Genomic DNA, 20,273 nt, shown 5'->3' on the forward strand with positions numbered 1-20,273 from the left:
GCCGCGATCCAAAGCCAAAACCTGAAGGCATCACCAACATTGCCCAAGACCACCGAGCTAGCCGCGAACTGCAAGGACTGCCCCCGGAGCCCGAACTTCTGCCTGATACGACCAGGAAGACAATGGCCAGCTCAACAACCACAATGGCAGCCTCAGTGTCCCCCATGTTTACCAACCAGCGAGCTCTCTAACTTCCGTGGAGCTTCGTCGAAGGATCTGGAAACCTGGCTCGAAACTTTCGCAAATATCTCAATCTTCAACAACCAGACCTCTGCAGATAAGCTTACGCCATGTGTATTTCTCCTTGGAAGATGCTGCCAGGACTTGGTTCGAGAACTGGGAGTCCTACCTTACAGCGTGGGACCTGTTCAACAGTAACTTCCTGAGGACCTTCCCGAGCGTTTTTCGAAATGAAAGAGCCGAAGGTCTACTGGAAGCCTCAGAGCATCTACCCAATGAGACCATGGCCATCTTCGCGGAAGACGTGACCCGTCTTCTCTGGCACGCCAACCCGAAATTCTCCGAGGAGAAAAATGTCCGCTTCTTCATGCGAGGCGTAGAGCAAAAACTTTCTGCCGGTCTGTTCCGCAAACCGTTGAAGACGGCAACTTAGTTCTTGACAGAGGCAACGGCGATTGAGAAAACTCTGGGAATGCGCACTAGGCAACATAACCACCAAGTGCTCACGCCGCAGGCGCAACCCAGGCACTGGGCTCCGGTGATCCCCAAGAAACCATCAGGGCGATTGTGCGGGAGGAACTGCGTCACTGACATGGTCAGGGAGGAACTTCGAGGGCCACTGGGCGTTTCCGAAGTGTAGTCCGAATCACCGCCTCCTGTGGCGGAAGCGGTGACTTACGGCGCCATCACCTGCCGTCAAGGCACCCCCCCTCACCTGCACCAGGGTCCTGTAACGCCACAATTCCGTCGTTTGCCACCGCCACCACCAACTCGCCCGTCTGCCGTCATGCGCCATACCCAAGGAAGATGTATGGGGCGCCGCCGGCCAGCGCCCGCTGTGCTATCACTGCTAAGAAGTGCACCACGTCTATTGTCGATGCCCATACCATGACTTGGGTCCGCGAGGGTTCGCCGACAACGTGCCGCGCCCGCAGAAAGGTGAACGGCCTCGCGATATGGCTGACTACCTAACCACCACTCAGCGGCGCCCATAACGAGCGAACGAGTGTCTCGTTACCCGTCACCCGGCTGCTACATTTCCCCGGAACGCCGACCATACACTGGCCCAGCCCGGGGCGGGTCTGCGAGCCTATATCTGGAAAACTAAAAGCAGCAACCGATGGAGGTGCGGTTGCTGTTGGTCGTAATGACGAAGATCCTCCACCGCCGACGAAGACGCCGAAAAGAAGATCTCGGCGATATATCAACCAGACGCCGCCATCCCAACGAAACCTAGAATCAAAGAACACGTTGAAAAAAGAAAACTTGACGACGCGACGTTCCAGCCAAACGTCAACACGACGCATCCGTGATGCGACGCCGAGATCTAGCAGCAGTGCAAGACAAAGAACCACCTACCTCGACGTGCTTCTCGGTGGCCATGCAGTCACCGCCTTAGTGGACACAGGAGCCGACTACTCCTTGATGAGTGGACCAATTGCCACCCAGTTGAAGAAAGTTAGGACTGCATGGGAAGGCCCTCAAATCGTGATAGCAGGAGTACAGCTAATAACGCCGACTGGAATCTGCACAGGAAGAAGTACCGTTGATGACCGCGCTTACCCTGCCACCTCCTTTGTTATCCTCCAAGAGTGCTCACGAAATGTCATTCTCGGCATGCACTGCCTGAGTCAACACTGCGCCATGATGGCGCAGTGTTGAGACCTCATTAAGAAACACAAAGACGTCAATCGTCAAACCAATCCTACCAATCGTCAAAACGATTGCAGCGCCCACATCTCCAGTGGTGGTCCTGGTGGCCAGCATAAGGTGCTTTGGATTGGTGGTTCAGCACATTCCATCCCAGCTACAACTATGGGAAGACCACAAATAGTGCGTACTCCAGAAGAAGGAGCTGCCTACCGCGAGCGTTAGCAAGAGTTGGCCCTTCATTGGGCTCGTCGTCGTAGGGCCTGCCTCACACGAGAAATAAAAAAGAGAGAACACTGGGATAGCCGCAAAAAACACTCCTGAAGCATGCTCACAAGACGAAGAACGCGAAAGCGAAAATGAGGTGAAATGATAGTGAAACAAAAGATTTACAATATACGCTGCTTACTTGCATGGTGTAACGTTCGGTGTAACTCACACAGCTTCGCCGTTCGACCTTCTTCATGGAGTGGAACGGGCGGTAATTTTTATCCTTGTGTACAATAAGGACCGTTTAGGAACAAAGCAAGCGTAAAGCTCTCATATGGCTGTCAGCGTTCTTAGTCTGCTTCTGCAATATCGTGTCGACCGGTATATCTATTAGCATATCTACGCTGCCCTCCCCAGTGACCCAAGCTGTCTGCTAGTTTGACCACTAGGTGTGTACTGGCTGCTGTTTTTTCCGAGCACACAACATGGGCCGCTGGCGTTTCCGATGGAGTGTCTGGCCTAGTAGACAGAATGGTTCACTGGGCATGAGTCACTGGATATGCGCCCCTGAGCAGACAACCTGCACTCCATAATCTTACATGAAGCTAACATCATCATTAACGTAATAGTTCTGTGGAAAACCCGCATGGTGGAGAAAACTAATTATTAAACGCCAAATGAGACATCCACCTAAACGTAGCTAAGTGCTACAAAGGAAACCCATACGTGTTCGTCGAAAGGAATGCTTCGCAGTTGAAGCAAAATTCGTCCAGGTGTGGGACTCGAAGCCTGGACGGCCACCTTTCCGTGGCAGACGCTCTACCATCTAAGCTAACAAGGCGGGTAGCAGATGGCAGGAGAAGTCGAATTTATCAACAACTCAGAAGCAAAGGCAAGAGTTTGACGTAATAATTCTGCGGAAAACACGCATGGTGGAGAGAAGTAATTATTAAACGGAAAAGGAGACATCCACCCAAACATAGCTAAGTGCTACAAGCTCTTCTCTTTGCTTGTGAGTTGTTGATCAATTCGACTTCGTCTGCCATCTGCTAGCCGCCTAGTTAGCTCAGATAGCAGAGCGGCTGCCCCGGAAAGGTGGTGGTCCCGAGTACCGGACCAGGATGAATTTTTCTTGAAGTGCGAAGCTTTCTTTTTTTCGAGGAACTCGTATGGGTTTCCTTTGTAGCACTTAGCTACGTTGGGGTGGCTGTCTCATTTTCCTTTTATTAATTACTTCTCTCCACCTTGCGGATTTTCCGCATAACTATTACGTCACACTCTTGCCTTTGTTTCTGAGTTGTTGATAAATTCGACTTCGCCTGCCATCTGCTAGCCACCTGGTCAGCTTAGATAGTAGAGCGGCTGCACCGGAAAGGCGGTGGTCCCGGGTTCGAGTCCCAGACCAGGACAAAATTTTCTTTAACTGCAAAGCTTCTCTTTCGAGGAACCCGTATTGTTTTCCTTTGTAGCACTTAGCTACATTTGTGTGGATGTGTTATTTTCCCTTTATTAAACATTATCATTAAAATAGGTACCAATAACCATCACACAGGTTGCATTCCAACCACTTCTATTCTTAACCACAATACTGTAGAACTAACAACAACATTCAAGTACCTTGGTGTGCACCTACAGCTTTACCTGCCATGGCATCACCTTTTCGACCTCACCCTAGCGCCTGCTAACCGCTCACTTGGTCTTCTTAAACGTAACCTTCGACACGCCCCTATGCACGTTAAAAAACTGGCTTATATAACTCTAATGCACCCTAAAATATAATATGCTCCGGCCATCTGGGACCCTGAGCAAGCCTACGTTATCAATAGCATTGAATCCTTACAGAACCGTGCTGTTCGCAATATTTTCAGACTACTCACCCTTCACAAGTGATACAGCATTAAAAAACGGGCCGATCTGAAAGATTTGTCATATCGCCGCAAACTTGCTCGTTTAACACTTTTCCATAAGCTTTTCACCACCCCTCCCTTCGAAGTGATTTGTTTCAGTCACATCATGCCATCTTGACAGGCCGTCACATTCTTTCAAAATTATACGTGTGAAGTGTCATTCCTCGTCTTGCGCCACTTCATGCATTCCCCGTACTTTCGTCGAATGGAATAATTTACCATCAGCTATCGCCACAGAAACTGACATCATAAAATTCCAAGTTTCTTCGCTGTGACGGAAATGTGTAAAATTTGCTGTTATTTGAGTTCATTTTCCCTTTTTGTGTTATGTCTTATATTTTATTGCACTTATTACTTAAATGTATCGCGTTTGTTAATAGCTGTATCGCTCCCCCCTATGTAATACCCTCCTGTAGAGCCATTAGGGGTAACGTGAATAAATAAATAAATAAAATAGCCAATTTCCCATCACCAAATTACATATGCACGAGAAGATCAATGCTAATCGCATTACTATAGTCAATCATCCCCAAAGGATGCGCACTTCTAGATTTCTTTTGCATTTGCTAGTGCCTGATGGCTACTAGGGCCGTTGCGGTGCCTTATTTTAGGGCTAGCTAACGCCATTGTAATACCCGATCATCATTTGTCAAGTATGCGGCACGTATTCCTGTCACTGAAGAGCTCTTCTGATAGCAAGTCATGCGTGCGGTTGAATGAACGGCACCCCTCCCATGCATTCAGGTGTCTGATCTATAACGAACAGAGCTGGCTTGGTCGTAAGTCCTGAACAGACAATAAACTGAAGCTTCTGGAAAGCTCAGGTTTGGGCGCCTACTTTCTCGTCTCCAGCAGCCAGGTCAAGGGTTGGAAATTCTTGACGACAGACGTGAGCTCTCGAAGGCGAAGGACAGCATTTCCACGAAGATAACAAGACAAAATTATAAGAAACCATGAGCACGAAACCGTCGCCGCACACGCCCTTGAGAGCAGATCTCCTCCTCGTTCGTCAAGAGATCATGAGTGGCAATGGCATAAACATAATTTACCCAGTGAGTAAAACAACATGAGCATCATTTTTACTGAAATCGCTTTTTCGAGCTAGAAATGCGTGTTGGACGCACCAAAAGTTAACATCTAATGTAGCGAGAGGTCGTGTCAATAACAGGCTACGGAAAAAGCAATTTTTCGGCATAGTCCGAAGTAATGTTACACCTATGTTACAACTACACCCATATTTAAATATCTGCAAGTGTAATGCAATACAAGCAAAATAATACCGTGCTAATCCCGCACCTTTTGAGAATTGGTGCTGATAGAAGCATCATTTGGTATCACACGCGCACAATACTCCGTATGTGCTTAGTGACATGCCGTTGGTTGTCAGGATCCGGGTTCGTTGTCGAGGGCGTGAGCTTTTTAAGTGTTCTCCGCCATGGTGGTTGGAGGGTATTAGTTCATTTTCTCGACGGGGGGTTTCTCTGCATTCCGAAGACTGATTAAGGATGTTTGCATTCAGGCGTATTCTGTTTGCACACGTTCTGGAGTAACCTGAAAGGTTCACGCCAACGTATCGCCTGTTCAGAAGGACGACGACACCCTGGCTCACCGTTTCCTACGTAGCCAAGTTCGCTGAGAAAGTAACTCGGGCGACAGCGTTTATGGGAGGCGCAAGCATGGCGGCTCAGCTAGCATAAAAATATGGTTGATCGAGTATAAACTGTCGTAAGCTTCAATTTTCTGGCTTCAAGTGCCTTAGTGGCTGTGTAAATTGATCATATTCGACAAAATCTTGGACTCTAGATGTAGCCATTCCCAATGACTATGCCGATGCGCAGGCTCATTTATTTTGAATATGAGGATATACCGCATAGCCTCTAATCCGCGTACGGTCATTTCACAGCTTATCTAAAGCTTCCGCGTCCATATCTCATAAATGAATATGTGATGCCTGTGTTTCTTATGAAATTTTGATAGGAACATTCAGGCAGAACCAGTCTCACGATGACTGTTGACATTGATGCTATTAGCATTCGGCAAATGTGGCGCAACACTAGTGCCACAGCCGAAAGGCGAAATATAGACCACATTCTTATAGCCTAGTAGCCCGAGTGTCAGCCGGGCCGCTACTCTCGACACCAGGTGCTGCCTTCTGGTGAGGACTGCCGGAGGCGGGAAAAAGTGGCTGCATTTGCAGTGCGTGTCCGCATATTGTTGCGTGTTAGAGCGAAGCTCTTGAGCGCCCGTTCATGCACCGACCATTAGCATGGGCGTTGACCCCCGTCGTAACCGAGCGAAGGAGCACAGCAAAATATGAACACGAACGCAAAGCGCAGCGTCTGCAGAAAAGCGCAGTGCCGCGCAGGAGTTCCGGGAAGCGCTACGAGGTGGCGGCGGTGGACTGTGCCGTCTGTGCACCCGCGGCGGCGGCGACGAATCGGGGGGAAAAAAGATGTGATAGACCTCCTATGACTCGGTGACCACGAAAGTGCAACGTGTCTTCGCTAAAGCTGTTGGATGTTTGCTTCGTAAATTCACGATCCGCTGCAGCGAAAGGCACGCGTTTGCAGGTAGGCGACGATGTTGCAGGTTTGTATAGTGCGCGCCGCCCTGCTGGCGAGTGGCGTCCTGACGCCGAATCACTTTGGCGAAGGTACGAGCATTTTGTTCTTGTCTTGGGTAGCCAGTTGAGTTTCGACGTGCTTAGCTTCATGAATGGTGGTGGCATACTTCGCAGCGTGTGCCGCGAACGCTCGAGGGTGTTCTGCTTCACGCTTGCGCGTCTGTTGTTAGACCAAAGTGAGATGCGCCCGTCGACGTCGTTGCATTGCCGCTTAGCGCAACAGTTTTCCTATTTGGTGCCCTCGCAAGAGAAGCAGTAGCCGCCGTGTAAGCACTCCTGTTTCATATTGAAGCTGCACTCCGTAGGCGACGAGACGTCACAGGCTAATCGGACGCGAAAGACAAACGATTTGCGGAGACTGCGTGGTCACATCAGCAGAAGGTCTACACCGCCTACCCCAGCCTACACCGTGTTGGATCCTCCACTGCGCAGAGACAACTGAAGCGCTGATGTCTTAGTTCGTTAATGCCATGATGCAATGCTTCTCTTCAACGCTCCTAGATGGCGGCACCGTCGCTGTCGAGATTGAACATATTTTACGCATTCGCGCCGTCGTCACAATTTTTACAGGAAGGTGATGATGGACCTCGGCATAAAACACTTTCGTGTTAAAAAGGACCAGAAACCTTTCCTTCTCCCATAGCGTTGGCCGCAAGCGTTTCTCCGTAAACAATGCGATTGCGTAAGCTGCAGTTTCAGGGAAGCGGCAACTATGTGGCCGGTCTATATATTATAGCGCCGCGCGTCGCAGCTCTGCCAGTCACTGCGATCGTAGGTGCGATGGCTCAATATATCGCGAAATGAAAGCATGCATAGAGCAGCGCTCAAATTTTGAATTGAGGAGTATATTAATCGTCGGTGAATCTTTAGAGGTATCCTTGCTGCAACTGCTTACGTGTTTGTTTCGGACGTGTTCTTATCGCATCTCTTGAGTGCGATGCACAACCTTTATTCGTCCGAGTGCCAGTGTGCGTTCATGGGCTGCACCAAAACAAGCGAACGAGGAATCTGCTCATGCAATAGCCCTGCGCTCGATGGTCGCGTAGAAACAACAAATTTTTGCTTGTGTGGAGTGCATTCGGCTCGAACTCATGGTTTTTGCGGCGCCTGCGAAACGACCCTATAGGATAACATAAGAAGCCAACAGTGACACCAAGGAAACCATAAGGGGAATAACTTGTACCCACTAAATGAATTAAAGAAATGATGAAATAACGGAAATGAATGCGGAGAAAAAAAACAACTTGCCGCAGGTAGGCAACGATCCCACGTGCTCGCATTGCGCGTATGATGCTCTACCAATTCAGCTACCGCGGTGCCGTATTCCCATCCACTTTCTTGGGTATTTATCTTTTACTGCTACAACTAGCCCTGGGAGTGTTAGCCAGCGCCACCATTTAAAAACGTTCGCTGCGCAAGTGTTGCGTCCGCCGGCATGTGTTGCATCCTTCCTGCCGCAGGCGTCACGAGTACGTGATCTTGTTGGGTGAAGGCACTTGATTAATAAATCCACGTATGCTACCTAAGGGCATCAATGTTGCCTGATTCTCAAGAAGGCAGATGGAAAAATGGCGCTGCTGTAGCTGAGTTCGTAGAGCATCGCACGCGTAATGCGACGACGCCCTCAGGGCGTCTTCGCATGCACTGAGGGCATCACTATTGCCGGCGTCGGCGTCATACAGTCATCATCATGCCGCCGTGCTCATGGGTGATCTGGGTAAGCGGGTGTCATAGCAACGTGCGACAATATCCGTGTGTGTTCCTATAGCTGACGCAACCAAAGTCGTGGCATTACATCTACTCATGCTAAAAAATAGCGGAGGGTACCTAAGCACATTTCATGAGTTGTGAATGCGAAAACATCAACGTCTCATTGAACGGCGCTGAACAGCCCTTCTAATATTGCGCGGCTTGTAATGTACCATAGCCGTACGAGCTGCCCGAGCCCGCAAGCAGTAGCAGCCTGCAGTGCTGACGCCGCCAGCCACCGGCGTGGCGATGCCCTTCGGGCGATGCATCGTAGTGGTGCCAAAGCTCTAGGAACTGCACCCTTACATCCGCTTGACTCCGTCGAGGAACGCTCTGGGCGAGAGCGAGAGTGCGGTTGAAGTGGCGTTGCGGCGATGCCTTCTCCGGCAACAATTTGTGGGACAAACTGGAAGGGGAAGGCTTAGGCAACGATTGTATGTAGCTTTTGAGAGATATTTACTTCGAAAACACAGTATGCGTTGAATGGGATGGCATGAGGCGTGAAGAGCAAGTTCATATCAACAAGAGACTGAGGGAGGGGTGCCCTTTATCCCCCACTGCTACTTATGACGAACACGGTGAGAATGGAAGGGGCGCTAGAGGGAAGCAAGATTAGGTTTAATCTCTCATACAAAGAGGCGGGTAAAGTAGTAGAGCAGCAGCTTCCACGTTTGCTTTATGCGGACGACATTGTGTTGCTAGCTAACAAGCAAAGCGATTTGCAACGTCTGGCTAATATCTGTGGACCGGAAGGCGGAAAATTAGGTTTCAAATTTAGCGTTAAAATCAGGTGTTATGGTATTCAATGAAAGCAGTGAAGAGACAGTGGAATGCAGGGCGAGGAAATACCGCGGGTAAAAGAATATAGATCCCTTGGTATATGGATAAACGAAGGCGATAGATATCTGGAAACATAGGAAGAAACAATAGCAGTAAGGGGAAAAGAAACACAGAGCGCTATGGGGATGCAATAGGTACGAGGTGCTCCGGGGTATGTGGAAAAGTGTTATGGTTCCAGGACATACATTTGGAGACACGGTTGATTGCTTGAAATCAGGGGTACAAGCAGGACTCGGTGGCAACCAAAGGTGAGTGGGACGCCTCGCATTGGGCGCTCACGCGAAGACTACAAATGAAGCTGTGCAGAGTGGTATGGGCTGGACGAGTTTCGAAGTGATGGAAGCTCACAGTAAAATTAATTTTGAAGAACGACTGAGGAAACTAGAAGAAAGCACATGGGTTGGGAAAGGGTTGAGGTATTTGTGCAGGAAAAACATTGATTCACAGTGGAGGAAAAGGACTAGGAAGCTTACCAGCAAGTATGCGTCCTCTAGGGTGGGCAACACATCAACAAAGAACATCAAGCGGAAAGTCAGAGTGGCTGAAATAATCTCATGGGTGGCTGCAATGGAAAAGAAACCTGCCATGAGTAACTACTTAAGAGAAAAAAAACGAAATCAGGAAAGAAACAATTTATGATAACTACAAGGGAAGCTCATTACTTTTTGAAGCGAGATGGGATGCTTTAGAACACGCACTTAGAAAACGAGATATAAGAAGGAAGGAGAAGCACGGGCTTGCTGCGGTAAAGCTAGGGAAACGATGGAGCATATTTTATTAGAATGCGAAGATATCTGCCCAGCGGTAGATTTAGGCACCTGTGCCCTCCTAGCGGCCTTTGGGTTCAGCGAGAGCAGTGAAAGAAAACATGTGCACAATAGAGATTAGTAAAAGGCGATTGGAAGATTAGAAAACTAGAGAAACGACAAACCAAGGAGGGGCACTAAAGCAAAGTTCCCAATAGGGGTTCAGAAAGCCTTCTAACGGGAATTCTTCGTGGGCTTTTATTGTCCTTTTCCTTTTTTTCTTTTTTAACATAGATTGGGCATTAGGCCATATAAGAACAAGAACGTGGTAGCGCAAGGCACCACCCCGTTCCAAAGGGTGTGCTCATAGCATGCATCCATCCGTTTATCGATCCATGTTGCCTTGCCGGAAACGATGAAGCAGTAGTAAATACGGAGCAGGAACCCGTCCCAAGATACCGGGGTGCAGGAAAGGTCATCGGCAGTGGATGGCAGGACGTGATTATTTAATTTGTGCACACGGCGAGCGCAGTTTCTCAAAACAGAGAAGGCTAGTACACGAAGCACTGGATGGGTCCAGAGTACTGTATGAAGCCGCCGCGGTTCATCAGCAAGGAAATGCAATTACCAGAATTTCTGAGCACAAAATCCAGAACTTTGGCGGACGCCAGGCCTAGGAACTGCACTCCAGAGACCAGCGGGAGGTAAGCATGAACCATCATTGACGTGCCGTGATATACGTTTCTTCTGTGCAGGTTCATTACTGTTGAATTGACACCACGTAATTACTCGTTTCTTCATTGAAAATCATAATTCCCAATTTCACTGTACTAAACTTAAGGCCTAGATTTGTATGCGAATTTCCCACCTGTATTCACCAAGTGCCTGAACATCTGTTTTGTTGTATGGATGCATGGAAACAACTTTATTTTGAATCCGGCAAATTTGACGACCCTGACTCAGGTCTCCCATGAGGGGACTTCGAGGCCTTGCCTCGTCGCCGCTTCACGGGCGTGCTGGACAGCCCACTCTTGTGTCTTGAGGTTAGAGCTGCGCAGAGCGGCGGCCCACTTCAACGCAAGAGCCTCCGGAGCTACTGCCATTGTACCTGATGTAACACGAAACTACCACAACTTGTGTGACAGCGTCGCTCTAGTTTCCTGACATAATTTGCAAAGAGCAGTCGGGTATTGCGCGGGGAAAGCGTGCTGCAATCGCACCGGACTGGGGAATGAATGAATGAATAAAGCCTTTATTTTAAGGAAGGGGACGGCTCTAGGCCGCTGATGGGGATTAGGAGGGAAGGGAATGTGGGTACCCAGACTGTTGGCTGAAACACTTCATCTCAGTCTGGGATCTTCCGCTTTATGCAGGCTCAGGGGCATGTTTAGTTCCGCCGCTCTCACGTGGGCTGATCGACCCCTTCTACACTACTCGAAACAGGCCACTTTGTCTGCCATATGTCGCAATGGCTTTCTGTGTTTCAGGGTTAGTTTGTATGGCAATTCCTAATGTTCTAATGTCTCCGTGTAGTAGATGCTGAATGTTGGATCTCCCTTGTGAAAAAGCTGCACAGCTCCAAATGAGGTGTTGCAAGTCTGCTCTGCATGACTCCTGGCAATGTGTACATCGGGTGTAAGTCTTCGCAATCGTAGCCTGTCTGGGTTGGTGCCATTTCTCAAGTATGTGTGGTGTGTACGCAGCGTTTGCCATAACCTTTTTCAAGAAAACCTCTTCCGTGCGGGTAAGCCCTCCCTTGTCGTCAAACACATGTACTGGTGTAGCTTCTAATAATCTCCGTTTACTGTCTGCTTTTATTTTAGTACGAATGTAATGCATCAGTGCTCTGCTAGGAGAACCTGCCGCCAATATGTTTAGGTATGGGTTTTGGTCCGCGGGGTTTGGCGAGGAAATGGAGTGTGGGGAGCTGTACGTGTAATCAAGCCCACCCGCTTGCGCGGCAGCAGCGTGAGCGGCTGCGTTTCCCCCATCCGTGCCGGTGTGCCCCGGTGTCCATAGGATTTCAACATTTGTCCCATTGTCCTGTATTCTCTTTAGCTTTTTTCTGGTGTCGTTGGCCACCGCATCATCTGTCGTAGGCCCCGTTAATTCGGCCACTGCTTGGTACGAATCAGTAAGGATCCGATAATTATTCCGCACACTCTGCTCTACAATGTCTCCCATGTCAATGGGAATGGTGTTGACCGCTCCCCATATAGCTAAGAGCTCAGCGTGCAAGGTTGCACCCCCAGGAAGCTGACATGTGTGATAGCCATTGTGTTGGGGTGCAGATGTGCTAACCCAGGCCATGCTTGCTATGTCGTTTGTGATTGCAGCGTCCGTGTAGATGTCAGTGGTGTGCTGCGGCGTGTTTAATCCCAATCTCTTTTCAAATATTTTTCTAGCTTCCGCGTTTCGTCTGGCGATAGGGCGTTGTTGCCTCCGCCCGCCCAGTGGTGCTTCCCATGGTGGCGTTATGGTCGCTTCCGCGGGCTCTGGCTTCGCATGGACTTGTTTATCCCATGCCATGATCTGTTTTCCTTGGGTCGTGTTTTCCAACCGGGATCGCATTCGAATTCGTGCTTCACTGATTATGTCCCGTATGGGTGGAATCGCTACGAGCTTGAGCAGGTCCTCGTTCCTCGTGTGCTTTGGTAGCCCAGTGATCGTACGGAGGGTGGCCCTGTGTAACTTAAGATCTTACTAACTTTTCGATGTCGCCGAGGTCTCGTTCAGAGAATTCGTACAAGGGTGCCCCGTAAAGAATCCTTCCAACCGCGATCGCTTTTGCAAGCGTTTGGCACGCATTCTGACGCGCTCCGCCATACTTGCTCGATATTCGTCTAACCATGTGCAACAGCGGTCTCCATTTTTGCTTTAGTGTGCGAATCCATAGCTGGGGGCTGTTGCAGCTAGCAATCTGTGCTCCAAGAATCCTAATTTGTCCATTGGCCGACGTAATATCGCTTTGGCCGATGTGTAAAGTGATCTGCTTGTTTACATTGGTTGCTTTCTTTCCGTCTACGCTGATCAATTCTGTCTTCTCTGGCGAGAGTTGCAGTCCGAGGTTATCTAAAGTGTTGCTAAGGCTCAGGATCGCTGCTTGCAGCTCAGTTTGCATGCTCTGTATGTCGGAATAATCCGCCGCTTCTGTCCATATTGTTATATCGTCGGCATAAATAGTAAAACGGGCTGAAGTGTCTCGCTCAAGACTTTCTGCCACACGTGTCATGGCCAGATTGAATAGCATAGGTCCGAGGATGGAGCCCTGGGGCACTCCCCTATCCAAGTAATAGGTCTTCGGACTCCATCCCGGTGCCTTGCCATGGAGCTGAATTGGTCTGCTTTGGAGAAAGCTACGTATCCAATTGTATGTTCTTTGGCTAGGGTACCTGGTTGCCAGTTCCTGTAAGATGGCCTCTTGTTTCACGTTATCGAATGCTTTACGCATATCGACTGCAAGAATATAGTCAGGCATCTGTTTGCGAGACTTACGGTTGATCACTCTGCGGAGCAACCAGAGGCAGTCATGTGTGCCCATGTTCGGCCGAAAACCTGCCTGCGCAGGATGAAAACCCGGTTGTACATATTCGATGTAGTGCTGCATTCGTGTGTGTAGCATTCTTTCTATCAATTTGCAGACAGTTGACGTTAGAGCTATGGGGCGTAGGTTAGCTGGGTTCGTGTGGTCTTTGCCCGGCTTCGGTATGGGGTAGATGCGAGATAGTTTTAGTGAATCTGGCACTAGTCCGGATTCCCAGGATTCATTGATAATTGTTAAGAGCTGTTCTTGAGCTTCATTGCTGAGGTTACGAAGTTCTTGCCAAGTCACTCCATCGTGCCCGGGAGCTGATTTCGTTTTGCCTCGTGCAAGGGCTGCTACGAGTTCACCCAGCGTAAAGGGCGTGTCTAGCTCCGCTTTCGCGTTGCCTATCGTTGCAGAAGGCAGCGGTTCAGGAGGCGCCTCGGCAGCATGTGGGAAGAAAGTGTGGATGACGCGGTCCTCCAGCTCGGCAGGCTCTTCTCGCAAAAAGATCTCCTCGAGAGGAGGCGCGCCTTTCTTGCTCCCAAGCAGGCTCCTTAAAATCTGCCATAGCTTTTTTAGGCCGGATTCCCGGCCAAGCTTCGCGCACGTATTGTGCCACGTGTCTGCTTCGAGTTGTTGTTGGCATTCCTTGATGAGTCGGTATTGATGTTTAAGGCGCATTAGATCTTTGTGACGCTTTCCTTTATACCGGTATTGCTGTGTGAGGCGGTTGACCTTCCGCCATAGATTTGCAAGGTGCATATCCATGTGAGTTGCAGTGTCATCGCATGGGATAGTTTCCCTGGCCTCCGGCCGTGCCTCCGCTATCATAGCGCTGAATTGTTCAAAGTCCGCAAAAGAGTCCCCGGTAGCCATTCTAAATTTTTTCCAGTCAAAAAGCACCGTTTCTCTCCTCTCTCGGATCTTTTTGCGATTGAGCGTGATAATTATGGGTAAATGGTCGCTTCCCCATGTCGTCGATTCTACGTTCCATTGCCTTATGAGCCCTGGAGTGGCTAGTGTCAGATGGGGCGTTGTGTCCTGTTGTCGCGCGTGTAGCCCTATGCGGGTTGGTGTTTCTGGTGTGTTGCATATGTCCAGAGTTGACATTTCTATTGCATCGTGCAGTATGCGTCCTCTCGGGTCAGCTTTGGCGTAGCCCCATGTTTGGTGCTTGGCGTTAAAATCTCCCCCCACTAGAATGGGAAGGCCTCCGGCTTGTGCCTGCAATTTACTGAGCCATTGGTAGGAGTCATTCCGGTGCTTGCCCGTTAGGGGTCTGTAGTACGTGGAGACTGCAACCATTGGCCGGTGGCCGCGTGGACATAGCTTTACTGCTACAATTTCTCTAAAATCATTACACAAATCTGGTATCTGCAGTTGGGTTGCGGTGCAGTCATGTCTTACTAAAAGAGCAGCTTGGCCTTGCGCTTGTTGGTTTCCTTTGCCTTGGTGTCGTATCGTTGCCTGCTGAAAGGTTCGGTAACCTCGAATAGTGCATTGTCCCCTTGTCTCCTGTAGAAGCACGACAAGGGGTTTGAATTTTTTAATTTGCTGTCTTAGTGTGGATCCATTCTGCGTAAAACTTCGACAGTTCCATTGGATGCATATAGGCCGTGCCGTCATCTTTCATCTGCTGGCTTGCGCCTTTTAGGTTCGTCATGTTGCTTCTGAATATTTCTCTGAATTTCCGTGAATATCGCCTGCATCTGAGTTTGTATTGCATTCGTTACTGTCTGAAATTCCTCCCGTAGGTTCTTTTCGAGGCGCTGGGTCTCAGTGTGTCTTTCCTGCCTTAGGATGCTCAGCATCTGTGCATACGCCGAGTCTTGGGCTGTTAGTGGTTTTGGCACTGACGGTGCCTGGTTCTGCTGGGTCTGTGCAGGTCCTGCGTGTTGCAGCTTTCTAGAGTTTGCCGTGGCTTTCCGACTGATTGATCGCCCGACCCGACTGTTAGAACGCGTGCGTTTTTCTCGGTCTGCCGGCGTCTCTGATTCACGTTGCCGTGTGGCGTTGACGGTGGTTGCGTATCTCGTTGCTCTGGTGGTAGTCGTGCGAGTATTTGCTGCAGCATTGCTCCCAACTGCTGATTTTTATTTCTTAGTTCTTTTATTTGTTGCTCATAGTGAGCGGATAGCGTGGGTTGTGTGGATGTTCCCGCCAGTACTTTTTCAGACCAGGTCACTGTCCTCTGACCTTCTTCCATGTTCTGCACGACTTTCTTAACGTCTTTCGGTGCACGGCTAGGACATGCTGAGTTTAGCGATATGTGGCCCTGTTTCTGGCATGCGACACAGAATAGCTCTTCGTCGCATTCGTTGTCTTCAGGGTGTTTTCTACCACACTGTTTACACACTTCGTCTGAAGGGCAATACTTGGCAATGTGTCCCAAGCCGTGACAATTGTAGCAAGCTATAACCTTCGGTCTGTACTCATGCACCCTTGTGATCTCATAATCGAACACGAGCCGGTTTGGGGGAGATTCCGTATTAAATGTTAGCAGCAGCATGTTTGTCTTCCCGAGCAGACGTGCCTCTAGTATAGTTGCCGTCTCGCATCTCAAGTGATCCTTGATATATTCAATGGTCTGGCCGGGACGCACCTTGATGACCCCCCGACTGTTCCCCACCTTCTGTGTTGGCGTTCTTTCAATTATCGCTTCATACATACGAACGCGACCGCTCATTTTCTCAGCTAATCGTGCCAGCGCCGCAAGCCTCTTCGCGTGTTCTTCATCCCTGACAGTAACCTTTATGCAGTTCGCTGCTGGGTCGTAGCGGAAAATTGATAATTCTGCAAGTTCCCAACTTCTTGCCGTCATCTCTAGTGCTGCTGTTATAGCCTGCTTAGGTATGTCATGGACATGTACCTTGTTAAGTGGCCTGATCGAGAGTGCAAAATGAGGTCGACTTACCCGCTCGAGGCGAAGCTGTTCGGGCTTGACTTTTCTGTTTGGTTTCCGCTTGCTGAAAAAGGACCATCCGTTGTCCTCCTCGTTGTCTTCGTCATTGCTATCATCGTTGTCGTCCACGCTGTCATCCTGAATATCCATTTGGTCGTTCACTTGCGACTCCCTCCTTGTGGCCTCTTCCATCGAGGGACGCGCCACGGCGTCTTCGGCTGCAGCTCCGCGTTCACCCGGCGTTTCGACGCTCTCTGCGCGCTTCGCTCGTCGCGTTGTCTGCATTTTGGAGGGGCTATTCTTCAACTTTTCGGCGTCTCTAAGCTGAGGTGAGCATGGAGTTCCCGCGCTGGGTCCACTTGAGTGCGAATGTTGCTGTGGTGGCGACATGATGCCGTGCTCACCTGGCCGGCCTCGCCGAGGCCGCACTCTGGCTAGGCCCAGACGCGGTTAGGCTTAGGTCAGCGGGTCGCCGTCGAAAATGTCCTCGTAGCCAGAAAAAACGTCAACTGGAGCCGTGAAAAAGCACACCACACTCACAGAAAGTGCTCACAGTGTCGTTGCTCAATGTTTTACCACGTAGAATGGTAGTTCCACACAAGCTAAAAAGAAAACATCGAAGAGCCAAAGTGGGACACGTCTTCACACTCTGGCGATCGCAGCGCCCCCCCCCCCCCCGGACTGGGGAATGTTTGTGTTTGCAATTGTCGCCAGATGACTGCCTGGTGACGTTTCAGCATGGGGTAAGGTGGGGGCAGCAACCGCCTACCTAGCTGGTAGTGCTTGGTGATGGCATTGTACCTGACCAGGCATTCTCGCGTGTTTTGAACAGGGAGTTCCGAACACGAAGAGGCGGTCTCCAATTCTGCGCGGTGGGTCAGTTCTCGCGGCAGAGCGGTGTGCTACCTCGTTCAAGTTAGGGGGGCCCTGATCGGTGGGGGTGGCGACGTGCGCTGGAAACCACATGAACGCGGTGTTATCGAAGTCCTGTCGGCCAGCTTTCCTTAGAATCTGGAGAGCTTCGGAGGAAATGCGCCCCCGCGCGTAGTTGCGAACTGCGGATTGTGAGTCGCTAAATACTACCTCGCAGAGGGGGTCGGTGAGCGCAAGCGCAATCGCTACCTCTTCCGCTGTTTCGGGGTATTAACGCGATAGCGTTAAGGAGCTCGTGTCGCAGAAAAGCCGGTGTCGTCGGCGTCGGTGTCGGCGTCCGCGGCGTTGACCGTGAGCGATAAATCACGGCAGGCACTTCATAAAGAAAAAGCAACTTCCAAGATGGGCTGGGTGGGAATCGAACCAGGGTCTCCGGAGTGTGAGACGGAGACGCTACCACTCAGCCACGAGTTCGATGCTTGAAAGCGGTACAAACACGCGTCTAGTGAATGCGGTGTTGCCTTAAAAACGTGCCGCAGAAAGGTATACTGCGGTGTATATCGGTAATTATTCCATAATCCCCCACTGCCTTGTCTCCAGCCTGCTTCTTGCCTACCTTGGCATTAAAGTCGCCCATTAGTATTGTGTATTTACTTTTCACTCTACCCATCGCCGATTCCACGTCTTCATAGAAGCTTTCGACTTCCTGGTCATCATGACTGGATGTAGGGGCGTAGACTTGTACAATCTTCATTTTGTACCTCTTATTAAGTTTCACAACAAGACTTGCCACCCTCTCGTTAATGCTATAGAATTCCTGTATGTTACCAGCTATATTCTTATTAATCAGGAATCCGACTCCTAGTTCTCTCCGCTAAGCCCCTGTAGCACAGGACGTGCCCGCTTTTTAGCACTGTATATGCTTCTTTTGGCCTCCTAACTTCACTGAGCCCTATTATATCCCATTTACTGCCCTCTAATTCCTCCAATAGCACTGCTAGACTCGCCTCACTAGATAGCGTTCTAGCGTTAAACGTTGCCAGGTTCATATTCCATTGGCGGCCTGTCCGGAGCCAGTGATTCTTAGCACCCTCTGCAGCGTTGCAGGTCTGACCGCCGCCGTGGTCAGTTGCTTCGCAGCTGCTGGGGACTGAGGGCCGGGGTTTGATTGTGTTGTTTTTCATATTTCAATTATAAGCCTGTAACTTACAGAAGCCGCATTTACACGATAGCGAAGTACGTTTCCGCTACATTTCTTCTGCGCTTACTGCACACGCAGAGGCATCTTGCGGCAAACACAGAAGACCCCCTCCTCTCAATGTACGGCGCTGCCCCGACAGGTGGCGCGCCATACATGCATTGGGGCTGTGCGCGGTCCGGTTCCCTCTCCCCCGACTCCCTCTCCCCTGACGACGCTTCGCCGTGCTCCCACGCGGGTTGCAGAATCAAGCACCATTCCTTTCTTTAGATTACTATCTATCTATCTCTCTGCCCGTGCCGATCACGACGTTTGGCTGGCGTAGATCGTTTCCCCTTCCGAGACACCGAGTTCTTTGGTTCGTTCCGTTTGCTCAGGCGCACGTTTCGTTGCCGCGCCGAACGCTGCGTTGCTCGACGCTCTCCGTGTGATAGGTGGGCGCAAAGTCCGATGCGGGGCGCCTCGTAAGTGATCCCTGCGCCGTAGCGCGTTGTCTTACACCCCTTGGCGGGTCGATAGGAACGCTGTCGCGTTCCACTCTTGAAGGCGAAGCTTAAGCGTCCTCCAATTTTTTCCATTGCGACACTACACGCGTGCGTAATAAGCCGGGAGCGAACGTCTACGACTACCGCCGTGAACCGGTGTTCTCGTGTGTATTCTGCGGCGTCTACAAAGCGCGTAGTTCTCTTTCCACCTAAGGAGCGTTGCAGATGTCATAACACTGTTGGCGGCTTAAGGTCCGGCAATGTTCTTCCAGCTGGCGGTTGATATGTGCGATCTTCTTACGAAGCTTTCGGTTGTGCCTTTGCTTCTTCCATCTTGCGTGTAGTGACGTCTTGGCTTCCCAGAGGTTGGCTAGCCGGCTGTCGATCTTGTCAACCTGGACTTCGTTCATGTCGTCGTTGAGCGCCTCCATCCATGCCTCGATATCATCGATGTTCTCCTCACCTCTCTGTTCAACTCGCTGCTTTTGGAATTTGTCCCAGTGCGTCCATTTGAATAGCTCAGGAAAAGGGGGCGTACCCGCCTGAGGGATTCGTGTTTCTATGATCATGTGGTCACTACCGAGATCTTCAAAGGTATTGCACCACGTTACTTGAGGGATGTTACGGACTGCCGTCAGGTCTGGTGACGTGTCCCGTGCCGTAGAGGTGCCCGTGCGGGTCGGCGCCGTGGGATCGGTAATAAGAGTTAATTCGGCATCATTCAGGTCCTGCCACATGCGTCGACCTTTGGCGGTAGTGTAGCCATAGCCCCAGGCCTTGCTCGGGGCATTAAAATCTCCCCCCACCAAAAACGGGTTTGCGCCCGCCAAGGCAAGCGCCCCTCGGAACAGACAGGAAACGAGCCCGTTAGTCAGCCGCATTACTATACATTGAGGAGAAATACGCTGTGGTTGCGTGTTCTATTGGGAAGGAGCTCTACAAGCATGTTTTCCGCATGTGTGCTGCTTACGCTGTGTTCTTGCATTACTATCCCCTTCCGAATTAAAATTGCAAGTCCGCGATCAAAGGGAATCGGTGAGTCATGCGCAGTGTAACCTGGAAGCTTTGGTACGGTACCTACTGTGTCTTGTATCAATATGACGCAGGGTTTGGGTTGCGCGTGTCGGACGTATTGTTACAGCAACGGTTGCTTCTTAGTGAAGCCCTGGCAGTTCCACTGCCACACCACAAGCTCCTTAGTGGGGCTGGCCATCGGGGTGTTGTACTTGTGCTTTACCTTAGATTGGGCTAGGATGAATGACTGTAGGGCCCATGGCGGGCATCATTTCCATGCCTGGGCGAAGGCCTATGTGAGTCTCGATTTTGTCTATATGGGTTTCAAACCTGTCTGTTCGAACAGTGAGGTTATTGACCGCAACGCCGA

At 50.3% G+C, this 20,273-nt stretch overlaps 1 protein-coding gene across 1 annotated transcript in view; it reads left to right on the plus strand.

Annotated features, from left to right (window-relative positions):
* The first annotated feature begins 4,763 nt into the window (after window positions 1–4,763).
* LOC135905160 (uncharacterized) overlaps window positions 4,764–20,273 on the plus strand; it is a 250,165-nt gene continuing 234,655 nt past the window's right edge. Inside the window, exon 1 of the mRNA XM_065436178.2 lies at window positions 4,764–4,999. Within this exon, the coding sequence (XP_065292250.1) occupies window positions 4,901–4,999 (99 nt within the window). The 5' untranslated portion in view covers window positions 4,764–4,900. The remainder of the gene's footprint in view (window positions 5,000–20,273) is intronic.

Source organism: Dermacentor albipictus, chromosome 3, assembly GCF_038994185.2.
Source record: "Dermacentor albipictus isolate Rhodes 1998 colony chromosome 3, USDA_Dalb.pri_finalv2, whole genome shotgun sequence".
NCBI lineage: Eukaryota > Metazoa > Arthropoda > Arachnida > Ixodida > Ixodidae > Dermacentor > Dermacentor albipictus.